This window comes from Canis lupus, chromosome 16, assembly GCF_003254725.2.
Source record: "Canis lupus dingo isolate Sandy chromosome 16, ASM325472v2, whole genome shotgun sequence".
In the NCBI taxonomy this organism is placed as follows: domain Eukaryota; kingdom Metazoa; phylum Chordata; class Mammalia; order Carnivora; family Canidae; genus Canis; species Canis lupus.
Window position 1 is genome coordinate 18975946 of NC_064258.1, and position 18621 is coordinate 18994566.

Consider the following 18621-nt stretch of genomic DNA (forward strand, 5'->3'; position numbering starts at 1 on the left):
AGTTACATAGGTTCACAAACAAAATGGATCATGTTTGTGTGAGAATATACAAGATGGTGGTTTGGGCCACTCATCTTACTACTCCTACTACTAATGGTAGTAGATGCAAATCTACCATTAGATTTGCGTGCTAATGATGAGTTGCTGTTACAAAAATGAGTCAACAAGAGACCTACAATTAGGAGTTTATCCCATATCCAACATGTAAATGCATGCTAATTATAAGAATGGGAGCTACAGTAATCATTTAAATTGTAGGTGATCCCAATCCTGTACATTCCGCACTCAGTATAGTGGAGAGTTTAATACCTCAAACATGGAACAGCAGTTGTCTACTTCAATGCTGTCCAACAACAAAAGAGCCAAAATGGCAGCAGAAGGTGGGGCAAAGGCAGAGAGGATCAAAAAAATTTTCAAAAAAGGAGCAACACTTCTTACAAAGCACTATCTTCAGGAAATGTGGTGCCAAAGAAGTCAGCAACTTTTTTCTCTCCCAAGGAGACAAAGTAGGATCATCCCTGTTCGTAAACAGTCATATTCAAAGAAAAATGAGCCGAGACATCTGGCTAAATGTTATATTTGCTTTCACTTCCACTAATTTTTTTCCCAAAAGAAGGTACTAGATCACATTAGACAGCTATTGGATGATAATAAAGTGCTCTAAACCACCTTTTAAAAAGCCACCTATTGTATACTTTGTTGCTGTCAGTCCCTACCTGGACATGAATCTAAGGAATTCAGAAACAGTAATATCCATCCTGCCTGGTTTATTTCTCAATAGAATCATTAGAATGTCAGGGAGCAGCACCTTCACCCTCTGCCTCATGTCCTTAAGACAGGTTCTGACTTTCACCTTGCCTTTCACCTTTCACCTTTCACCTTTTCACCTTAATCCAATACAATTATCAAGCAGCTGCTGTATGCCTTAAGGTGCTAAGGAATCAAATAATTGGAGGTCCAGCCTTGAGGCACTTGTGTTGAGGGGAGGAGTACCCTTACCAGAAATGTCATTTCATGTGATTAGTGCCATTACTGAGATGTGTGCAGGGGGGTGGGAGGACCAGGTAATCCTCTGTGTGCTAAGAACTTTGCTGGAACTGACTGTATTTATTTGAATAAGGCGTCGTCCTTGACCTTGGGGAAGTCACGGATGTGTGGTGAGACTCTACCTAACAAAAATTCATAGATTTAGGACCTGAAGCCTCCTCTAAAAGTCCAGTTCACTGTTTTCTTTCTCAGTAGCAGAGCCACCACCCATTTTTCAGGTAAAAATGTTAAGACCCTTTATACATCTTATCCAAAAGCACATAGTTAATTAGGGGCCCAAGCAGGGCTAGAATCAGGATTTTTTCCACACCTGAATTCTCCAGGTGCCCGTGAATACCACTCTTGCTATCTCTTGTGCACGGGAACAGACTAACATTTTTGCTGATGGTTTTCCTCAAATGCTCCCTCCACAGACATGTATACTGAGCCCTAGTGAAGCTCTAGACACAAGAGGGCACTGCAGCCCTGCATGTTAGTACCTGTCTTTCTGGGCCTGCTGTGGGGTTGGTGCAGTATGGGTCACTTCCCAGAGTCTGCTGCCCGCTTCAGTGTGTAAATCACACCACCTGTCCTGAATCTGTCCACCACCCAGTGGGGGCCACAAACAGTCATCCAAACCAAGAAAGAGGTCTTTCTCCAGTGCTCACTATCTACCAGATACCAACTGTAGGTTAGGCAGGTGATGGGCTCTTGAGGGCCCTGCCCTCAAGTAGCCCAAGGTCTAGTGACATTAACCATTCGTGACACCCATCTATGGAACAAGCAGGGGAAGGGAGCCAGCAAGAGCCTCAGCTGGGATGGGCTACATCACCCACATCATAGAGCTTACTCTCAAGAAGACAAACACCCTGAGCTGGAGAACAATAAAGGGCAGAATGTAGCAAATTACTTGAGAAAGACTATAAATGCTGTAGGTAGCCAGGAAACAAAGCATTTGGTAACTGGTAAAAATGGGGAGGAAGAAGAGCAAGTGGACCTTCACCAAGGAGGAAGCAACAGGAAGTGGCTTCCTTGTGCCTTGGCTGCCTTAGCTATGAAACTGAGATAATAGTACCTGCCTGTTAGGGTTGTGATAAACATTAACTTATTTGTTATTCACAAAGCCCTCGTAGCAGAACCTAGTGGTGGTGGAATGGATGATGTTATTGTTGATGATGATGATGACAGTGTTATTGATAACTATGATGATGGTGATCATTGGTGATGTGATTGTGATGGTGATGACGTTGATGATGATATTGATGACAATGGTTCTGCTATTCATTGTTAATGATGTTGAGGATGATGACAATATTATTAATGATTATGATGGTGATAATGGTGATGATGATGGTGTTGCTTCTTATAATATTGCTGTTTTCCATCATTGATGATATTATTGATGATGATGATGATGATGATGCTGTTATTGATGATTATAATGATGGTGATAATGGCGATGTGATTGTGATAATGATGACATTGTTGATGATGGTGCTATTGATGACAGTGGTTCCATTATTCATTGTTAATGATGTTATTGTTGATGATACTGATGACAGTGCTATTGATGACTATGATGATGATGATGGTGTTGATGATGATGATGGTGTCGATGATGATATTACTGTTGTTGCCCTAGGTCTGACTCATACCTGAGAGGTGGGGCCTTCAACTATTGTCACCTTTTCCCTGTAATAGTGGGGAGTAGTTCTACCTCTTGTTTCTGATGACTGGTGATGAGAATTTACATAGAAGTCAGTTATTTTTTTTAAAGATTTTATTTATTTATGAGAGACAGAGAGAGAGAGAGAGAGGCAGAGACACAGGCAGAGGGAGAAGCAGGCTCCATGCAGGGAGCCCGACATGGGACTGGATCCCGGGTCTCCAAGATCAGGCCCTGGCCTGTCAGTTATTAATAGCTATTGCGCTTCTATTTTGTGCAAAAACTAGGCCAAAATGACCAAACTTTATCACAGACTACATCTGTAGATAAAGGATTTTTATTTACTTTCTGGGTATAAGAAGCAGTTGATTGTGGTCTTCATGGTTAGCAGAAGTGGATATTGAAGATCTGGGTCAGGATCTGAACTTTTGTATATGGCGTGGAAGGTGTGCACATCTTCATACTGATGGCAAGAGGGAGTCTGTCCTCAGAGCAGTCTGTCCTCACCCCAGATAGACCACCTCAACTGTTTCCGAATTGTAACAAAATGAAGAAACATGCAGATGATAAATATTACTTTGCCTGGGCAGCCAAACCCCCACACTACCCTCAGATCTTAAGCATAGCATCAAACTTCTGTCTCCCTTGAATTCCCAGTTGCTACTAAAGGCTGTATACATTATTAATAATTATTAATAACATCTTCCATCTATTTCACTCTTGCAATGACCAAGAACTGCAAAGAACATCTACTTCATTTAGTCCTTATAAAGGGCATAGCTGTCCACATTTTACATGTGAGGAGACCACGGCTCAGAAACTGGGGTCACGTGGTTTTACATGAGTGAGCTCAGACAAGATGAACACTATGCTTTTAACCAAAATAAAGTTTTATGTAGCCATTGCAAAAATGATCATCATTTGTGGACCTGGAAACAGAAGAGCCCCTTTTTTCTTTTATGTGATTTGGAGCCATTGTCTATATACAGTCACAGCAGGATTCTAAGGAGAGCACACTCAGCATAACTGCCACAGGGCACAAGTGCCCAGAGGGAGTTTGTTCTGATGGTGACCTGCATCTGTGCCTTGTCACTGGCCTTGGGGAATCTCAAAATTAAGCTAAGTAACATGGATATGAAAAAGTTTCTTTGGGGGAGGGGAAGGAGGGAATGCCTTATGCAAACAGGGTCAGTGTGTAGGGTATGCGGCTTTTCTGACAAGAAAGCAAGACCTACCTCTAGGTCCCTATTGTGCATTGAATTTCACCCCCGCCCTCCAAAAAATATACTGAAGTCCTAACCCCCAGTACTTTCGAATGTGACTTTTTTTGGCAATAGGATTGCTGTATATGTAATTAATTGAGATGAAGTCCTCCTGGAATAGGGTGGGCCCTTAATCCAATGACTGGTGTCCTTATAAGAAGAGAGAAAGAGACAGACACAGGAGACAGAAGATGCCATGTGACAGCAGAGGCAGGTAGTGCAATGCTGTGTCTGTAGACCAAGGAGCACCAGGGGCTGCTGGCCACCACCAGAAGTGGAAGGAACCTCCTGAGCAAGTCTCAGAGGGGGCCTGGCCCTGCTGACACCTAGGTCTGAGACTCCCAGCCTCCAGACTGTGAGGCAGTGAATTCTATTGTCCTAATCCCACAAGTTGGTGGAAATTTGTTATGGCAGCCGTGGGAAACCTATACAGTCCTCAAGTAGAGACTCCTCCAAACCCTTCCTCAACCATCAAAAATCCCACTCCAACTTATTACCTCAGAGCAGTGGTTCTCAAAGAATTGCGCACGGGCTCAGCTACACCTGCACATTCACAAGTCCCATCACAAATCTGTGAATTAGAAACTGTGGGGTGGCACCTGCCAGACTCTGCCTTCTGGACCCTCCCCATGATCCTGGCACAGCTGGCATTGTTGGATAGGGAGTGTGTGAAAAGCCATCTCCTTGCTTCCAGGATGTGCTTCTCACACTCTTGGTAAGACTCTCCCCATCTCTGTAAAATCTTATTTAAAGCAGTGGTTCATCTCGATGTCATTGGTGTCTCAAAATCCGTGAAAAATAGTCAAGCACAACGCCCCTCCACTACACCTGTGAATACTGTCTTGTTTAAAAAGCTGCAGCGGAGGTAAAAGCAATGCCTGGTGCCCTGTGATTTTAAAGAAGCTGTCTCCTGGCCAGGGGGAGTGTCATGAGCTCCTCGAAGCACACCATGTGACCTTCACAGATGCTCCCTGGGAAGGCTTACACCCCCTACACCCCCCACCCCATCCCCCGGTTCACGTCTGAGGCGCCCACGTCAGCCGAGGCCCATCCTCCGGGCCCGCTCCTGCTGAGTTACTGAGGCCTTCATCTCTGCCCCTTCTGCTCGCCTTGCGGGAGGTCCCGAGGCTCTGCTGCTAAGATGTACCCCTTGCTTAGTGAGGGGACCCCCCGACCGAGGGAGGTAATGCATTCGGTTGGCTTGTTTCCTTCTGTCTCTTCTGGAAGTCTTTTCCTACGTAGCACGCCGATTCCCTCACCCCCGGTCCCAGCCCGCTTGGGGAACTGAGCCTTCAAATAAAAATAATGTGCAGCTGGGGGGCTGGTATTGCAGAGAGAACATCTGTTCGGTCACACTTTAACAACACAGCTACTAAAGCAGGAGAAAGTTAATTAAAAGTGTCACTCATGTGGCTGTTCAAATTACATTTTCTACTTCTTCTCCACAGAGCATTCACGGATGTGTTAGAAAGTATTTTGTTGTGGTGTTCTACATCATTAATTTTGTTTAAGTTAGTCTAAATTGCTCACTGACATGACAAAGTCGAGGAAACTGGGGGGAAGAGATTTTATTTTTATAGTTTTTAAAAATAGAGTTTTAGTAACACACTGTGGGTCAGTGTGGACAACACACATTCATATGCATGCATGTGAGAACATACACACACACATGCACAGATACATGTGCATACATACAGGTGTGCACACTCCCACACATGCATACATGCATAGAGATGCACATGCATACATACAGGTGGGCACAGTCATGCACATGCAAGCTCATGCACAGACGTGCAGATTCACATACACACAAATGCACACACATGCGCTCATGTACATACACACAGATGCACATGCATGCATACAAGTGCATACAGATGCACATGCATACATGTAGATGTGCACGCACTCAAATGCATGCACACAATCCTCACATGCACACACACAAAATTCACTCTGTTTTTGTAAAAGTATCACTGCTCTTTCTCTTCTCTCCCCGGTGTTGCTGTTTTCTAGAACAATGATTACCCAAGTTCCAACATCTGTGTTCATTTCTTTTTCTCACTTCTTTTTCTGTCATTACCATCCCAAAGCAAAGAATGACTTTTATATTCAAAAATTCCCCAAGAGATCTTTCTGTTTTAATAAATGTGTTAACATTTATTAATGTTAACATTAAAAAAAACATAAAAAAACATATTAAACATTAAAAAAATGTTTAGTCAAAGGTGCTCCATTTGCTGGGAGCCTGATGTGCCATGCTCCTGAAAACCTTGCCCTCCAGGGCTTGGGGTTTAGCTTGCTGAAATGGTATATGCTCACAAAGACAATAATTCAAGGAGAAAGCAGTCAGTATAATAAAAGCAGTAAAATAATTATTAAATAATTCACAGGGGCATCTGGGTGGCTCAGTGGTTGAGCGTCTGTCTGCCTTTGGCCCAGGCCATGATCCTGGGATCCGGGGATCGAGTCCGGCATTGGGCTCCCTGCATGGAGCCTGCTTCTCCCTCTGCCTGTGTTTCTGCCTCTTTCTCTGTGTCTCTCATGAATAAATAACTAAAATCTTTAATAACAATAATAATTCACAAAATTGAGGACTTCTGGCTGGAGGATGTTGGGAATATTTTTAGACGAATAGAATGTTGGGGCAGAAGGAAGTTTAAAGATCCTCTAATCCCAGCATTTTATAATGTGTTTTAAGCCACAGGGTCCTTTATTCAAAAGGAAGCTCACTTGGATGTCCAGCATGGAATTAGCAGTTCTCAAGAGGCTCTCAGGAACTCCCTTTGAAAACCTCAGATCCAGTTCTATTGCCTTATTTTGCAGATTAAATAAAAGTGGGGGCGAAAAGGTTAAGTCACAAGAAGAGTCCACTTGAAGGAAATAAAAACCAGTGGTAGCGAGAGCCTGTGTGTAAGTAACAGCATGGGAAGTGTGCTTGGCTTCCTCAACTCGACATTTTGGAAGTATCTCTGTGCAAGACACTTGTAACACCGGCCTGCCTCAGATACTGAATAGCTGTAAACTTATCCAATGAGAGGACAAGTGCTTGGAAGACTCTCAAATGCCCCTTAGAATATGATCTTTCTGTGGCAGATGCCTAAGAAATCTAGAACCCTTTCCTTGCTAATAGGCTAGGCTATGGACAGTTGATGCAGCTGACAAACTTGCAATTCCTTCATTACAGAATTTAGCTCTAGATTATCTTTTTCACTTTCTAAAAACCAAAGCTAGTCTTTAAGACAGACAACTGGCAACTTTGGGGTCATTCAAAAGAACGTGCCAAGCCTCTGAACTGAGTCCACCCAGCTTCACAAGTTCCCAGGGGAAGCATCCAATCAATGAATTCTGTATCCATCATTTAACCAGAAAATATCAACTGGCCACTTACTGTGAATAAGACACTGTACATGTCCCTCCATGGGATATGAAGTTGTGTGTAAGAGAGTTTCCTAAGTGCCAAATATAGAAGACGAAATGAGACATAGGTATTCCGTTGGCGCTTGGATCAGAACGTAATCTGAGCTTTGGCTGAAACTCATCACAGGACCTCTGGAATCACAATGAGATGACAAGCATTGTCAATCAGTCTGAGAGACCTGGCGGTACCCAGAGCTGCCGTGGGGATCCTGGCTCAGCTAAGCTGGGCACAAATGCAACAGCCCCTGTACACTGCCTCATGTTTCCCATAGTTTGGCTACTCTGGCAAAACTAACAAAGCTGAGCTCCTTCCTTCGTACTTGGTAGTCTGTGAATTATGCCAAACCTCTCAAACCTTCACCCAAGCTTCATGCCCACAGGGCATATAAAGGATGCTATGTCTTCAACACAGGTGATCCCTGAAACCTGAAGCTGTCTGACTCAACCACCCTGAGACACTAGCTGAATTTCGAGCCCTTGTGTCAGACACCAGCCCTGAGTGTCACTCCGTCTCCAGAGCAAGAGTTTACACATGACCGTGAAAAGTTAACATGACATGTTTCACCGTCGTTTGCGAGTTGATTTCTGTGAACCCCACTGAGCAATGCCACGTAGGCTTCAGCATGGAAGTGTGATCTCTTCCGAGGTCCCAGGACACACAAAATTCAGCTGAAGCAAAACCCAATGCTGTGGGGCATGGCAGGCAGGCCCTTGAACACCAGGTTTGCCATGTGAGCGATGGCAAGCTTTCAAAATCAAGCGGCAGCAAAATCTGTGTGCAGCATGGAAGTGCTTCTTGAGGACAAATATTTTGACATTTTAATCATCTGCGGTGGCGCTGGGAGTTTGGCCAGCCCCCCATTTGTCAGTACGATGGTGTCACCTCAGTGCATGAACTCTGTGTGTCGGGCTTGCACAATGCGTGAGCTGGCAGAGAAAGAGATGCGGATTTCGGGCCCCCGCCTGCCAGAGCCTTCCTCTCACTCACCCTGCTGGCGGCTGTTCTCCAAGGCCACCAACGAGAGCTCACGAGAGGCGCAGGGGAGGTGGCGGCGCTGCCCCAGCCCTATTGTCCGCACGCCATGGGTTTAGCCCTGCTTGGAAATTATCCGTCACATAAACATCCTCCGAAGAGGTAGAGGAGAGGGATGAAGACCAGCACGGTCTCTGTGAATTTTTCCACTTGTTCTGATGACTTTTTCCTTTTCCAGTGTTGTGTCCTTTTTAATTACTTCGTTTCAATCTGCGAGCGTCTCCTTTGCCCCACCTGGGTGAGCAGGTGTAAATTAACATTCTGACGGGAATGGCCCTGAAAACCAGAAACACAAACCTGGAGATGGTTCTGGTTGCAAGTCTGTGCTGCGTGATTCACATCTTTACCTTTTGTAACTTGAATGTTCTGCCTCTGGCTGCACGCACAGTATATAATCAAAACTACCATCCGTGTTGCTTGCAAATTCCCTTGCTTTGATTTATTTATTTCCCCTTAGGAACAATCTACATTTGGGAGTCATGTATCTAACTTAAGCCACAATGGTCTCTGTCCCTCCCCGAAGTTTCTTAAGAGCCCATTGTTGTTTTTGTGGCGGTTGTGTCTTTGTGAGCAAAGGCTGAACGAATAGAACTAGCCTCCCCTGGCTGCGAGCACACGGCCCTGCACCTAGCTTTGAAGATCAGCACTCTTGGGGCTTGTCCCAAGGGCCTGCCAGGCAAGACACGGCTTACCTACCAAGGACTTCAGAAATATCAGGACAGGACAAAGAGAACCATCATAAATGTGTCTGTGTACATACACACATGCCCCGTGCGCGGGCGTGAGCATCTGGCAACAGGCATGCAATAGACACGCACGTACAGATGTGGATATTGACTATTTCCCCCAGGCACAGAGAGGAATTTTTTTTTTAATTTATTTATGATAGTCACACAGAGAGAGAGAGAGAGAGAGGCAGAGACACAGGCAGAGGGAGAAGCAGGCTCCATGCACCGGGAGCCCGACGTGGGATTCGATCCCAGGTCTCCAGGATCGCACCCTGGACCAAAGGCAGGCGCCAAACCACTACGCCACCCAGGGATCCCCCAGAGAGGAATTTATGGTGAAATCTAACTGTATGGTTTCAAAAGTAGGTCCTGTGTCCCCATACGAGACAGAACTGGCCAGACCCCGGAAGGGTTGGCTGAGAAGGAGCAGAGAAGTGATCCTCACTCTCCTCTACCCTCCTTGGCTTCCACTTCAGGTTGGAGATATACTTTCCTTCATGGGTCTGATTCCCCCTCTGCTAACTGTCCCTGTCTGCACGTCAGAGGGAGGCTCCTGTCTGTAGTTCCCACCTCGAGAACAGGGCATGCCAGCCTCACAGAGTGCCAGGAAACTGAGGCAGGGTCTCTCCAGCACTCCGCACAGTGCCCGGCTGATAGGAGGGCCACAAGTGCTGGCAGCTGCCTCCATTACTCTTGCTAAGAGCAGACCTTGACAAGCCTGTCTTCTGCACATGAGACCCAGAAAGGAAGAGTTGCAGGTGCACAGCTGGAACCACGAAGTGACCGGGGGCACAGCTGTGCCCAGAGCAGGCTTCCCGAACATGTCCCTACACGTGGGAGTCAGCTTGCCAACCTGTGAACCACGCGCCTCCTGGTGCTCGTGCTTCCTGTGCAGCATCAAAGCACATTTTGGAGCGTATCTGTCTTATGTGTGTATACTGGACTCTGAGTCCCTGACGGCAAGTACTTTGTCTATCCCTGACTATTTCCCCCAGACCTGGCAGCATGCCCCGCACGTGGTGGCACCCCTATATATGTTTGCTGAATTGAGTTACATGCAGAGTTAAGAGACCATGAACAGGAGTGGTCAGAAGCATAGCAGTTGAGCAGAGTCCTCTAAGGTTCTGGTTGCCTGTAAAGCAGAGAGCTAAGACTTTCCAGATTTCTTCACCCGGCCTGTGTGCAGATAACAGAGAGACAGTGCCTTCCAGGCAGCAGTGACTACATAGCCAGAGCTTCATATTGCACAAAGCAACTCATTTAATCAGTGAGCTGCTGGCTGGATGTGCATTAGATTTTTCAGAAGAAGAGGAAAGAAAATGTGTGTAAAATTTCAGTGAAACCCTGCTTAAGGTTCATTAGTAAAACCATTCTTGTTTAAAATGGGCTGAAGGATGGCACCTGGGTGGCTCAGAAGTTGAGCGTCTGCCTTCAGCTCAGAAAGTGATCCTGGGGTCCTGGGATCGAGTCCCACATTGGGCTCCCCACAGGGAGCCTGCTTCTCCCTCTGCCTGTGTCTCTGCCTCTCTCTGTGTGTCTCTCCTGATTAAATATATAAAATCAATCAATCAATCAATAAAATGAATGGGTGTAAGGATCTCCCTTTTACCTATAATCACTCCCAAAATCATGCATATGCTGTGTTTTTGGCGTTTTTTATTTTAGACATAAAGTCTAAATATTTTATTCCAAATTGAGAATCTCCTACTTTTCTTTATTTCTTATGAGAAATTTCTTTGTAATGTAGGTGTTTTCCTAAATTATCTGCCAATTTTCAGGAGCCTCACCATCACAGAAATCTGAAAACCATTTGGGTCATCTTAAAACGCACATAGAGCAGTGTTTCTGGACCACCGGGCCAGGGGAGCCAGCATGATGGCAGTTGGAGGAAGAGAGCCCGGCTCCTGGGTCACAGATGGCTGCCGGCACAGGGCCACCTGGTTCCCAGGAGAGGGGCTGACCTTCGGATGGGATCTGGAAGGTTGGAGGGGATTAGTTTAGAATCAATAGGTTTAAATTATACATAGGGGCTGCTCTTTAACTTCTGTGTTCTCCTGACATATAATTTTTTTCTGTTTTGTTTCTGTTGGGCTATCCTAAAGAATATTCGATATTACAGTAGTGGTGCCTGTGGCATGACTATGATGTGGCTCTCAAGGAGGAGAACACAGTGCAGACCCAGTAGATGGAGACAGCTACCCTTGGCACTTAGAGAAAAGGTGGGGTGGGGGGGGTGGCTAAGTACCCACAGAGGGACGAGGACCTGAATTATAAAACACAGGGATGCAGCATGGTCTTAAGAGAGCCTTCCGTAGCTGATTTAAATTTGCTGCCTTGATCTGTCATGGCCAAGTATGTGCTTACCAGGTCTTTGTTCATCAGCCGTTAATCCACTCAGCAAACATGCTGTATATGGTGCTGACACCCAAATTCTGAATAGGCATAGGGGGTGGGGGGGAGACACAGATTGCCAGCCCAAGGATTTCAGGGAGAGTATATGTGTGCCTGTCTGTCTGTCTGTCCACTGTTTGTCGGGGGTGTGGTGGGAGCCTGGTAGGAGCAGTTGCATTTTTTTACAATTACAGTTCAGTATGACAGCTGCTACCGTTGGTGCTAAGGGCACTTTTCTGAGTGACTTTTCGAAAGAACACCGGAGAAGCATCTGCAGCGACTTGGTAAAGAGCTGAACTCTTAAATGGCATAGGGACGAGCGACAGTGCAACTGCAGCAGACGAAGGGCAGGAAAGGGTGGATTGCAGGCGCTCACAATCACACCCACATAGTCACACGTGCACAGTCACACCCACATGCACACACAGTCACACACGCACACAGTCTGAGCCATACACACACAATCACACACACACTCACACTCATGCAATCACCACACACAGTCACGCACATACACAGTCACACACACACACACAGTCACACACACAATCACCAGTCACACATGCACACAATTACAGCCAATCACACCTACACACATAATCACACCCACATAGTCACAGGCACACAGTCATACACAATCACAGTCACACTCACACGTAGACACACAACACAGCCACGCCCACAGTCACAATCACTGTCATACACACATAATCACACCCACATGCACAAAATGAAAATGTCAAATAAGCATGAAAAGATATCCCACTTCACTCAAAATTCAAAATTTTTAATTAAATAAATACCACGATAGAGTAACTGCCCGTCAGAGTGGACAAAAACAAATATTTTTCTAAGTTCTAATATAGGACTCCCCCCCTTACACCATAAGTTAGAAAGCACAGAGACAGTATGTACGGGTGCTAGAGGGGGTGGACCGCTGTTCCCAGTGTCTCACATACACCCCACCCCTTGGAGACCCTCTCACCACCATGTGACCCTCAGCTCCCCCTCATGGAAGCTCCCCTCAACTCTGCTGGCGGAAGGCACGAGAGCCAGCATAAACCACAGCCGGGCCTGGACGTTTTAGGGGCCCCCCTGCATCTCCCTTGCTCAGTTCCTTTTTGGGGTGAGCCAGTATGTTCCAGACGAGGGCGGCAGCTCCAGCCTGGATCCCAGAACTAGGACGCCACATAGCCAAGAACCCAGTAGGACTGCAGCTGACACGTTCACCAGGATGTAACATTAGCAAGAAATAAACTTCCATTGTTTTTAAGCACTGAATGCAGGGGTTTTGTGTTTGAAACCTCAAGCACGTCTAGTGAAAGCTGACCATGAGACCTCTTAACAAAGCAACTGCATTGCTGGGAACTCACTTAACTGGCAGACACAGTCTTAGCTGAGTGCAAAGACTTGAGTAAGAGGGTTTTCTGCAAAAAAAAGGGGGGGGGGTTCTGCAATATCACTTATTTATGGTAACAAAAAGGAAAGGAAAACAGCCTAAACTTCCATCAGTGGAGAGGGCACCAAATAAATGATAATTTGTCCACATAAGAATATTATACATCTGGTAAAAATAGTTTCACAGCTTTTTAAAATTACTTATATAATTGTATATTACAGCATTTACCATTCTGCGATTTTGTATTTTCATGCAGCATGATAGTTTACAGTTCTGTCCACATCAATAGGTGTGTATTTGCTCACTCGTGTGCCTTGTGATCTTATCTTCTCTGTGGGGAAGGCACTGCATCAGCCTGCCCCCTCCTGCTCACAGCAAGCCGGCCACTGTTGCTCATAGTTGCTGCTCAGAACAGTCTACAAGTGTGCCTCCTCGTGTGCGTGCGTGGGCCTCTCTCTGCAGCGTTCCAGGCCTGGAGCTGTCGGGCCATGCAGCAGCATCGTCAATCAGAGCTGCGCCGACTCATGCCCCAAACACTTGCTACCTCACACGCTGCCATACGGCTCCATCCCTGGCTGCTGTATTACACCGTATGTGGCATAGACAGGATTATGAATGTGTACCCTGTAGCAGAATTACCTTTTAAATGTGCAAGGAGGTACCAAGGACTACCTTTAAAGTAAAAGTTGCCTCTGGGAAGGGAGCAGGCTCTGATCAGGAAAGGATGGGCAGGTGCCCTCAAGTCTGTGGTTCATGTTTCATTTTTTTTTTTTTTAAGGGATGCCTGGGTGGCTCAGCGGTTGAGCACCTGCCCCTGGCTCAGGGCGTGATCCTGCAGTCTCAGGATCGACTCCCACGTCAGGCTCCCTGCATGGAGCCTGCTTCTCCCTCTGCCTAACATCTCTGCATTTCTCTCTCTCTCTCTCTCTCTCTCTCTCTCTCTTTGTGGGGGGGGCATATAAATAAGTTTAATTACCTACTATACCATTCAGATGGAAATGTAGGGTAAATGGATAGAAACAAAGGTCACAAACTCAGGAGACAGGCAGGCATTTTTAGACAACTTTAGGTTTACACATTCACCAGACTGAACTAATTCTTAACATTTAAAATAAAACTTTAAAACATTTTTACCACAATAAACAAAACAATGTATTAAAATTGACTTCCAGGAATGACCCAATTACTTTGTAAACATGATTTAATTTTCTTCACATTTCTTTAAATGTCAAGTTTTCTCTGGCAAATTTATTCAAAATGCTAAATTTTCATTTTAGAACTTATTTTACATTGCAGAGTGCCCTAAATTGACATTCATCAAGACACCCTTCTCTAAGCCCTAATGGTTTCTACCTTCCTTTTAAGATGTATTAAGTAAACTTGTCATTCTCAAAAATATTCCAGAGAAAAAATTATGAATTAAACATCTATAAATTCTTCTTCATTTCTGTTATAGTGTAGCAATTTATCATCTAACCCACAGTGGTCTATCAACTGAGCAAGGCTGAATTTCTTGTTTTCCTCAGACATAGCTCACTGCAACTCATAAAGCAACAGCTGGCTACAGCTTCTCCACTTCTGTATTCACAACTGTAACTGAGACAGATCATTCTTTGATCTATACATCTTGGCCAGTTTTAGCCTCCGAAGAAGATCTTTTTCTCAATCTGCTTCACCAATTTTGCTCTTTCTTCACTTAATCCTTCTTTGGAAAGATCCTCATTCACAAAGTCACTCTGGAGATCACTGCGTAACTCAGTATCAAGAGATTTAGATTCACAAGCACTAATACTCTTGAAGGTATTTTTAAAACATGTTCTTTCTTTCAATTGACTATGTGTTTAAAATTTTCTTGAAATTCTTAACAGTTTTCCTCTATTGAAGGTTCCTCAGGAAAAGTCTGATCGTTTTCTTCATTCTCTACTTTAACACATTTTACCGCACTATAACAGGAATTAAATGAAAATATAGTTTTCCTTAATTGTTCTGTAAGTGTTGCACTCATTGGTTGTTTTCTTGAACTACTTGGACAGGGAGATGGTAGACTGGCACAGGCCTGTGCAGTGCTAGGTGAAATCACGGCTGGGTCGGATGGGCTTTCCATCTTGAAAATGAAATCTTGGTTTACTTCTTGAACCCTATAAAGCTGTGTGACTAGAACCAATGACCACTGAGTCCTAAGGAACAAGGAACAGGAGCACAGATAAATGTACGCCCGTCTGTGTCATTTAAGCAGCGAACTGACCCTTCCTCCACCATCTCCCAGAGTGCTGAAAACACCTCTCTCTGTGTGTCTTTCATGAATAAATAAATAAAATCTTTTAAAAAACAAAAAAATTTTAAAAAAGTAAATAATTTTTTAAAAAACGGGGGTTGGTGGGATGCCTGGGTGGCTCAGCGGTTTAGCTCCTGCCTTCGGCCAGGGCATGATCCTGGAGTTCTGGGATCGAGTCCCACATCGGGCTCCCTGCAGGGAGCCTGCTTCTCCCTCTGCCTGTGTCTCTGCCTCTGTGTGTGTGTGTGTGTGTGTGTGTGTGTGTGTGTGTATGTCTCATGAATAAATAAACAAAATCTTTAAAAACAAAACAAAACAAAAAACTAAGGCAACAGGGTGCAACCTTAAGATTTGCTAAAGCTTCCAATTTACATGCAAGTGTTTTTACGTTATTTGAATCTATTCACTTAAAACATCTACTTACCTGTAAATACGACCATGTACACATGGAGAAGCAGCGTAAGACATTTCAGACACATTTAGGTTGCTTCTGGGAAGCGAGAGTCAGAAGGGTGTTGCATGTGTAACTTTCTTCCTTTCGTTAGTGTTTGCATTTTTTTTTTAGAGACATATCAAGTTCATGAATTAAAAATTGAGGAGGGATGAGTTTCGAGTGTATGGATGAGATGAAAGAGTTCAAACTCTCAGAACCTGTGTTTTCTCATCTGTAAAATATGGTTAGAAGCATCTACTTTGTAGGGCTGCTGTAAGGGTTATGATTTATTCATATTAAACATCTTGCAGAGCACCTTTACATAGTAGGCACTAAATAAATAATAATTGTTTACATTATTAATAAAAATGTAGAATACGCTCTGTTTGCAAATTTACTCACCCTGAAATGTACAGTGAAAATAGATGCAATTTCTTTATTTCTCAATAAGTGATCTGTTCTTCCACATGAGCTCCCCACGGGGGTAAATGGATCTTCGAGCCAGGAAACTTAGTTTGATTCAATAATTTAAACCCACAGCCATGGTTTAAATCCTTTCAGTAACTGCTGTCTCTTTACATTTAAACACCTAGACTCTCAGATCACTGCTGCCCAGCCGCCCTCTCCCCACCTAGGGGATACACAGTCAGATTTAGCAAATGAAAATGCAAGACATCCAATTACATTCAATTCCAGGTAAACAACAAATAATTTTTTTTAAGTGCTAAGTCCCAAATACTGCACAGGACACATTTTTTTTATTTATTTATGATAGTCACACAGAGAGAGAGAGAGAGGCAGAGACACAGGCCGAGGGAGAAGCAGGCTCCATGCACCGGGAGCCCGATGTGGGATTCGATCCCGGGTCTCCAGGATCACGCCCTGGGCCAAAGGCAGGCGCCAAACCGCTGCGCCACCCAGGGATCCCAGGACACATTTATACTAAAAAATAAAACCAACGAACCAACACTATGATCTTTATCTGAAATTTGAATGTAACTGAACATCCTGCATTTGATTTGGGGGATCCTATCTAGTGGGAGGATGGTGCAGGGGGAACAAGGGCCTCTGGGCCTCCTGGACTTTGGATGTGCACTGGGCAGTTTCTGGGTGCATTCCCCGGGCGGTGGACAGGTTTGAGGTCTGTGGCTGGTGTGACCCACAGTCTGTCTCAGCTTAGTCGGGGCCTGCCTGAGCCAGCCCCATGTTGCTCCTCAATGGTGCTGAGGACCCTTTTGTCTTCCTGGCACATCCTCTTTGGGCCCTGGGCTGGGACCTGCACTCTGCAGCCACTGTGGCAGGGTCTCTTGGCCCTGAGTGTAGTGGGATCTATGGCAGGGTCCCTGGCTCTCAGTTGAACCGCTTGTCCTATGGCCCCAGAGAAGCACACAGGACTTATGATGATCCCAGGGCAGCTAAACACCAGCCATCCCTCTCCTCAGACAGGACATGTCCTGTAGCTCAGGTGTGGCTGCTCCAGTGAGCTCATAGCGTCCCAGGGTCCCCAGCCTGAAGCAGGGAGTGGGCAACACCCTGGTCACAGTGTCCCCGCCATGGACTTATCTCCCCCTGCCCACCTGCCTCCTCTCTGCCTCCATTGTTGCCAGTCCCCCAGGGCCAAGGAGCAGCCCCTCTGCTCCCCGCTAGATGCTCGGTGATCACCACTCAGCACTCACTCCATGAATGTGTAATCAAGCAGCAACTCTATTACAAACACCATCCAGATGCTAGAAATAATGGCAGGAAGACCTCTCTTCTGGAGCTTACACTCTGATGCAGTTGAAGACGAGGAGCAAATACTGAAAATCCAAGTCACAAGGTCCCCGGAATGTGGCAGTGAGCTCTGTAAAGGGGAAAAGGAGTGGGGTGGGGAGGGGCTGGTAGCATGGTGGGGTCCGGCTAGGAGCTCTTTCCCGGGGGCTGGTTGGAGGAGGCGTTTCAGTAGAGACCTGAATGAAGAAAAACAACACCATGCCAGTGTCGGGGGCAGAGGGAGCAGAAGGTGCCCTTCAGCACCTGCAGAAGTCTCGCTGACTGCAACAGGCTGCATTCGCAAAGCGGGCAGAGGGGAGGTCAGAGAGGTCACCTGCCTCAGAGTATACTTCCAAAATGATACAAAAAATAACATGGAAAGCCCCTTTGGCTTTCTGGACTCTTGCTGGTGAGAATGAGGACATCGACCGACTGCAACCAGGGAGGGAGGGCCAGTCTGCCCGGAGCTGTACCTTCCCTCACACCTCCTGGCCTTGGACCCCCCGATGGCCTCCGATCCAGGAGCCGCAATCTGGCCTGACCTTGGAGGGACACGAAAACATGGACAAACGTTTGCAAAATGACCCTGCTAGGCTAGTAAGTGTTCACAAAATGTTACAGGAGGCCCGCAGAGGGGACGACCTCTCTGGGCAGAACCAAGTGCGGGACTGGGCCACTTGAGCCACTCACTCGAACTCGATGCACTGCATGGGATCGGTGTCAGCACGGGGACTGTGGAGTGACGGGGCAGGTGGACCATGGAAGGCTCGGCGGGATGCCGTCTGTGGTACTTCAGCAGTGGGGATGTGGGGAGTTCAAACCGGGTTCAGGGCTAGATAGACAGCCTGCAACAACCCGCGGGGCCAGTCTGGGTCCTGGGTCCACAAGTGTGCAAGCCATAAGGAAGGCTTGGACTCTGCTGTGTTTCAACAGCACTAACGGAACTCTTTCTTTTCTTCTCTGGCTTCTCCTCTCTGCCCACCCAGGTCCTGGCGTCCCCACGGTGACCGTGCACAACACAACGGATAAGAAAAGTAAGTGCCTTTGCTCTTTCTGAAATCTTCCCGTCCCATGGGAGAAAGGAAGCCAAAGCTCTGTGAGGGAATCCGGCCTGCTTATTCCTATTTGGAGACTCAGAGATGGTGATGTCCCAGCGGCTCCCCCACGATCGCCGGTATCCATCAGTGTGATGGGCCCTCAGAGGCCAGCCGGATGCCCCGGCCCCACAGGTGCTGA

General features: G+C 46.0%; 1 protein-coding gene and 1 pseudogene across 4 annotated transcripts in view; one reads left to right on the forward strand and one right to left on the reverse strand.

The window, feature by feature from the left end:
- DPP6 (dipeptidyl peptidase like 6) overlaps window positions 1-18621 on the forward strand; it is an 829290-nt gene that overhangs the window by 775943 nt on the left and 34726 nt on the right. For all 4 annotated transcript variants that reach the window (XM_025451902.3, XM_025451878.3, XM_025451870.3 and 1 more), the window contains exon 17: window positions 18372-18419. In XM_025451902.3, coding sequence (XP_025307687.1) covers window positions 18372-18419 — 48 coding nt within the window. The remainder of the gene's footprint in view (window positions 1-18371; window positions 18420-18621) is intronic.
- LOC112663266 (swi5-dependent recombination DNA repair protein 1 homolog) lies at window positions 14345-15044 on the reverse strand (annotated as a pseudogene).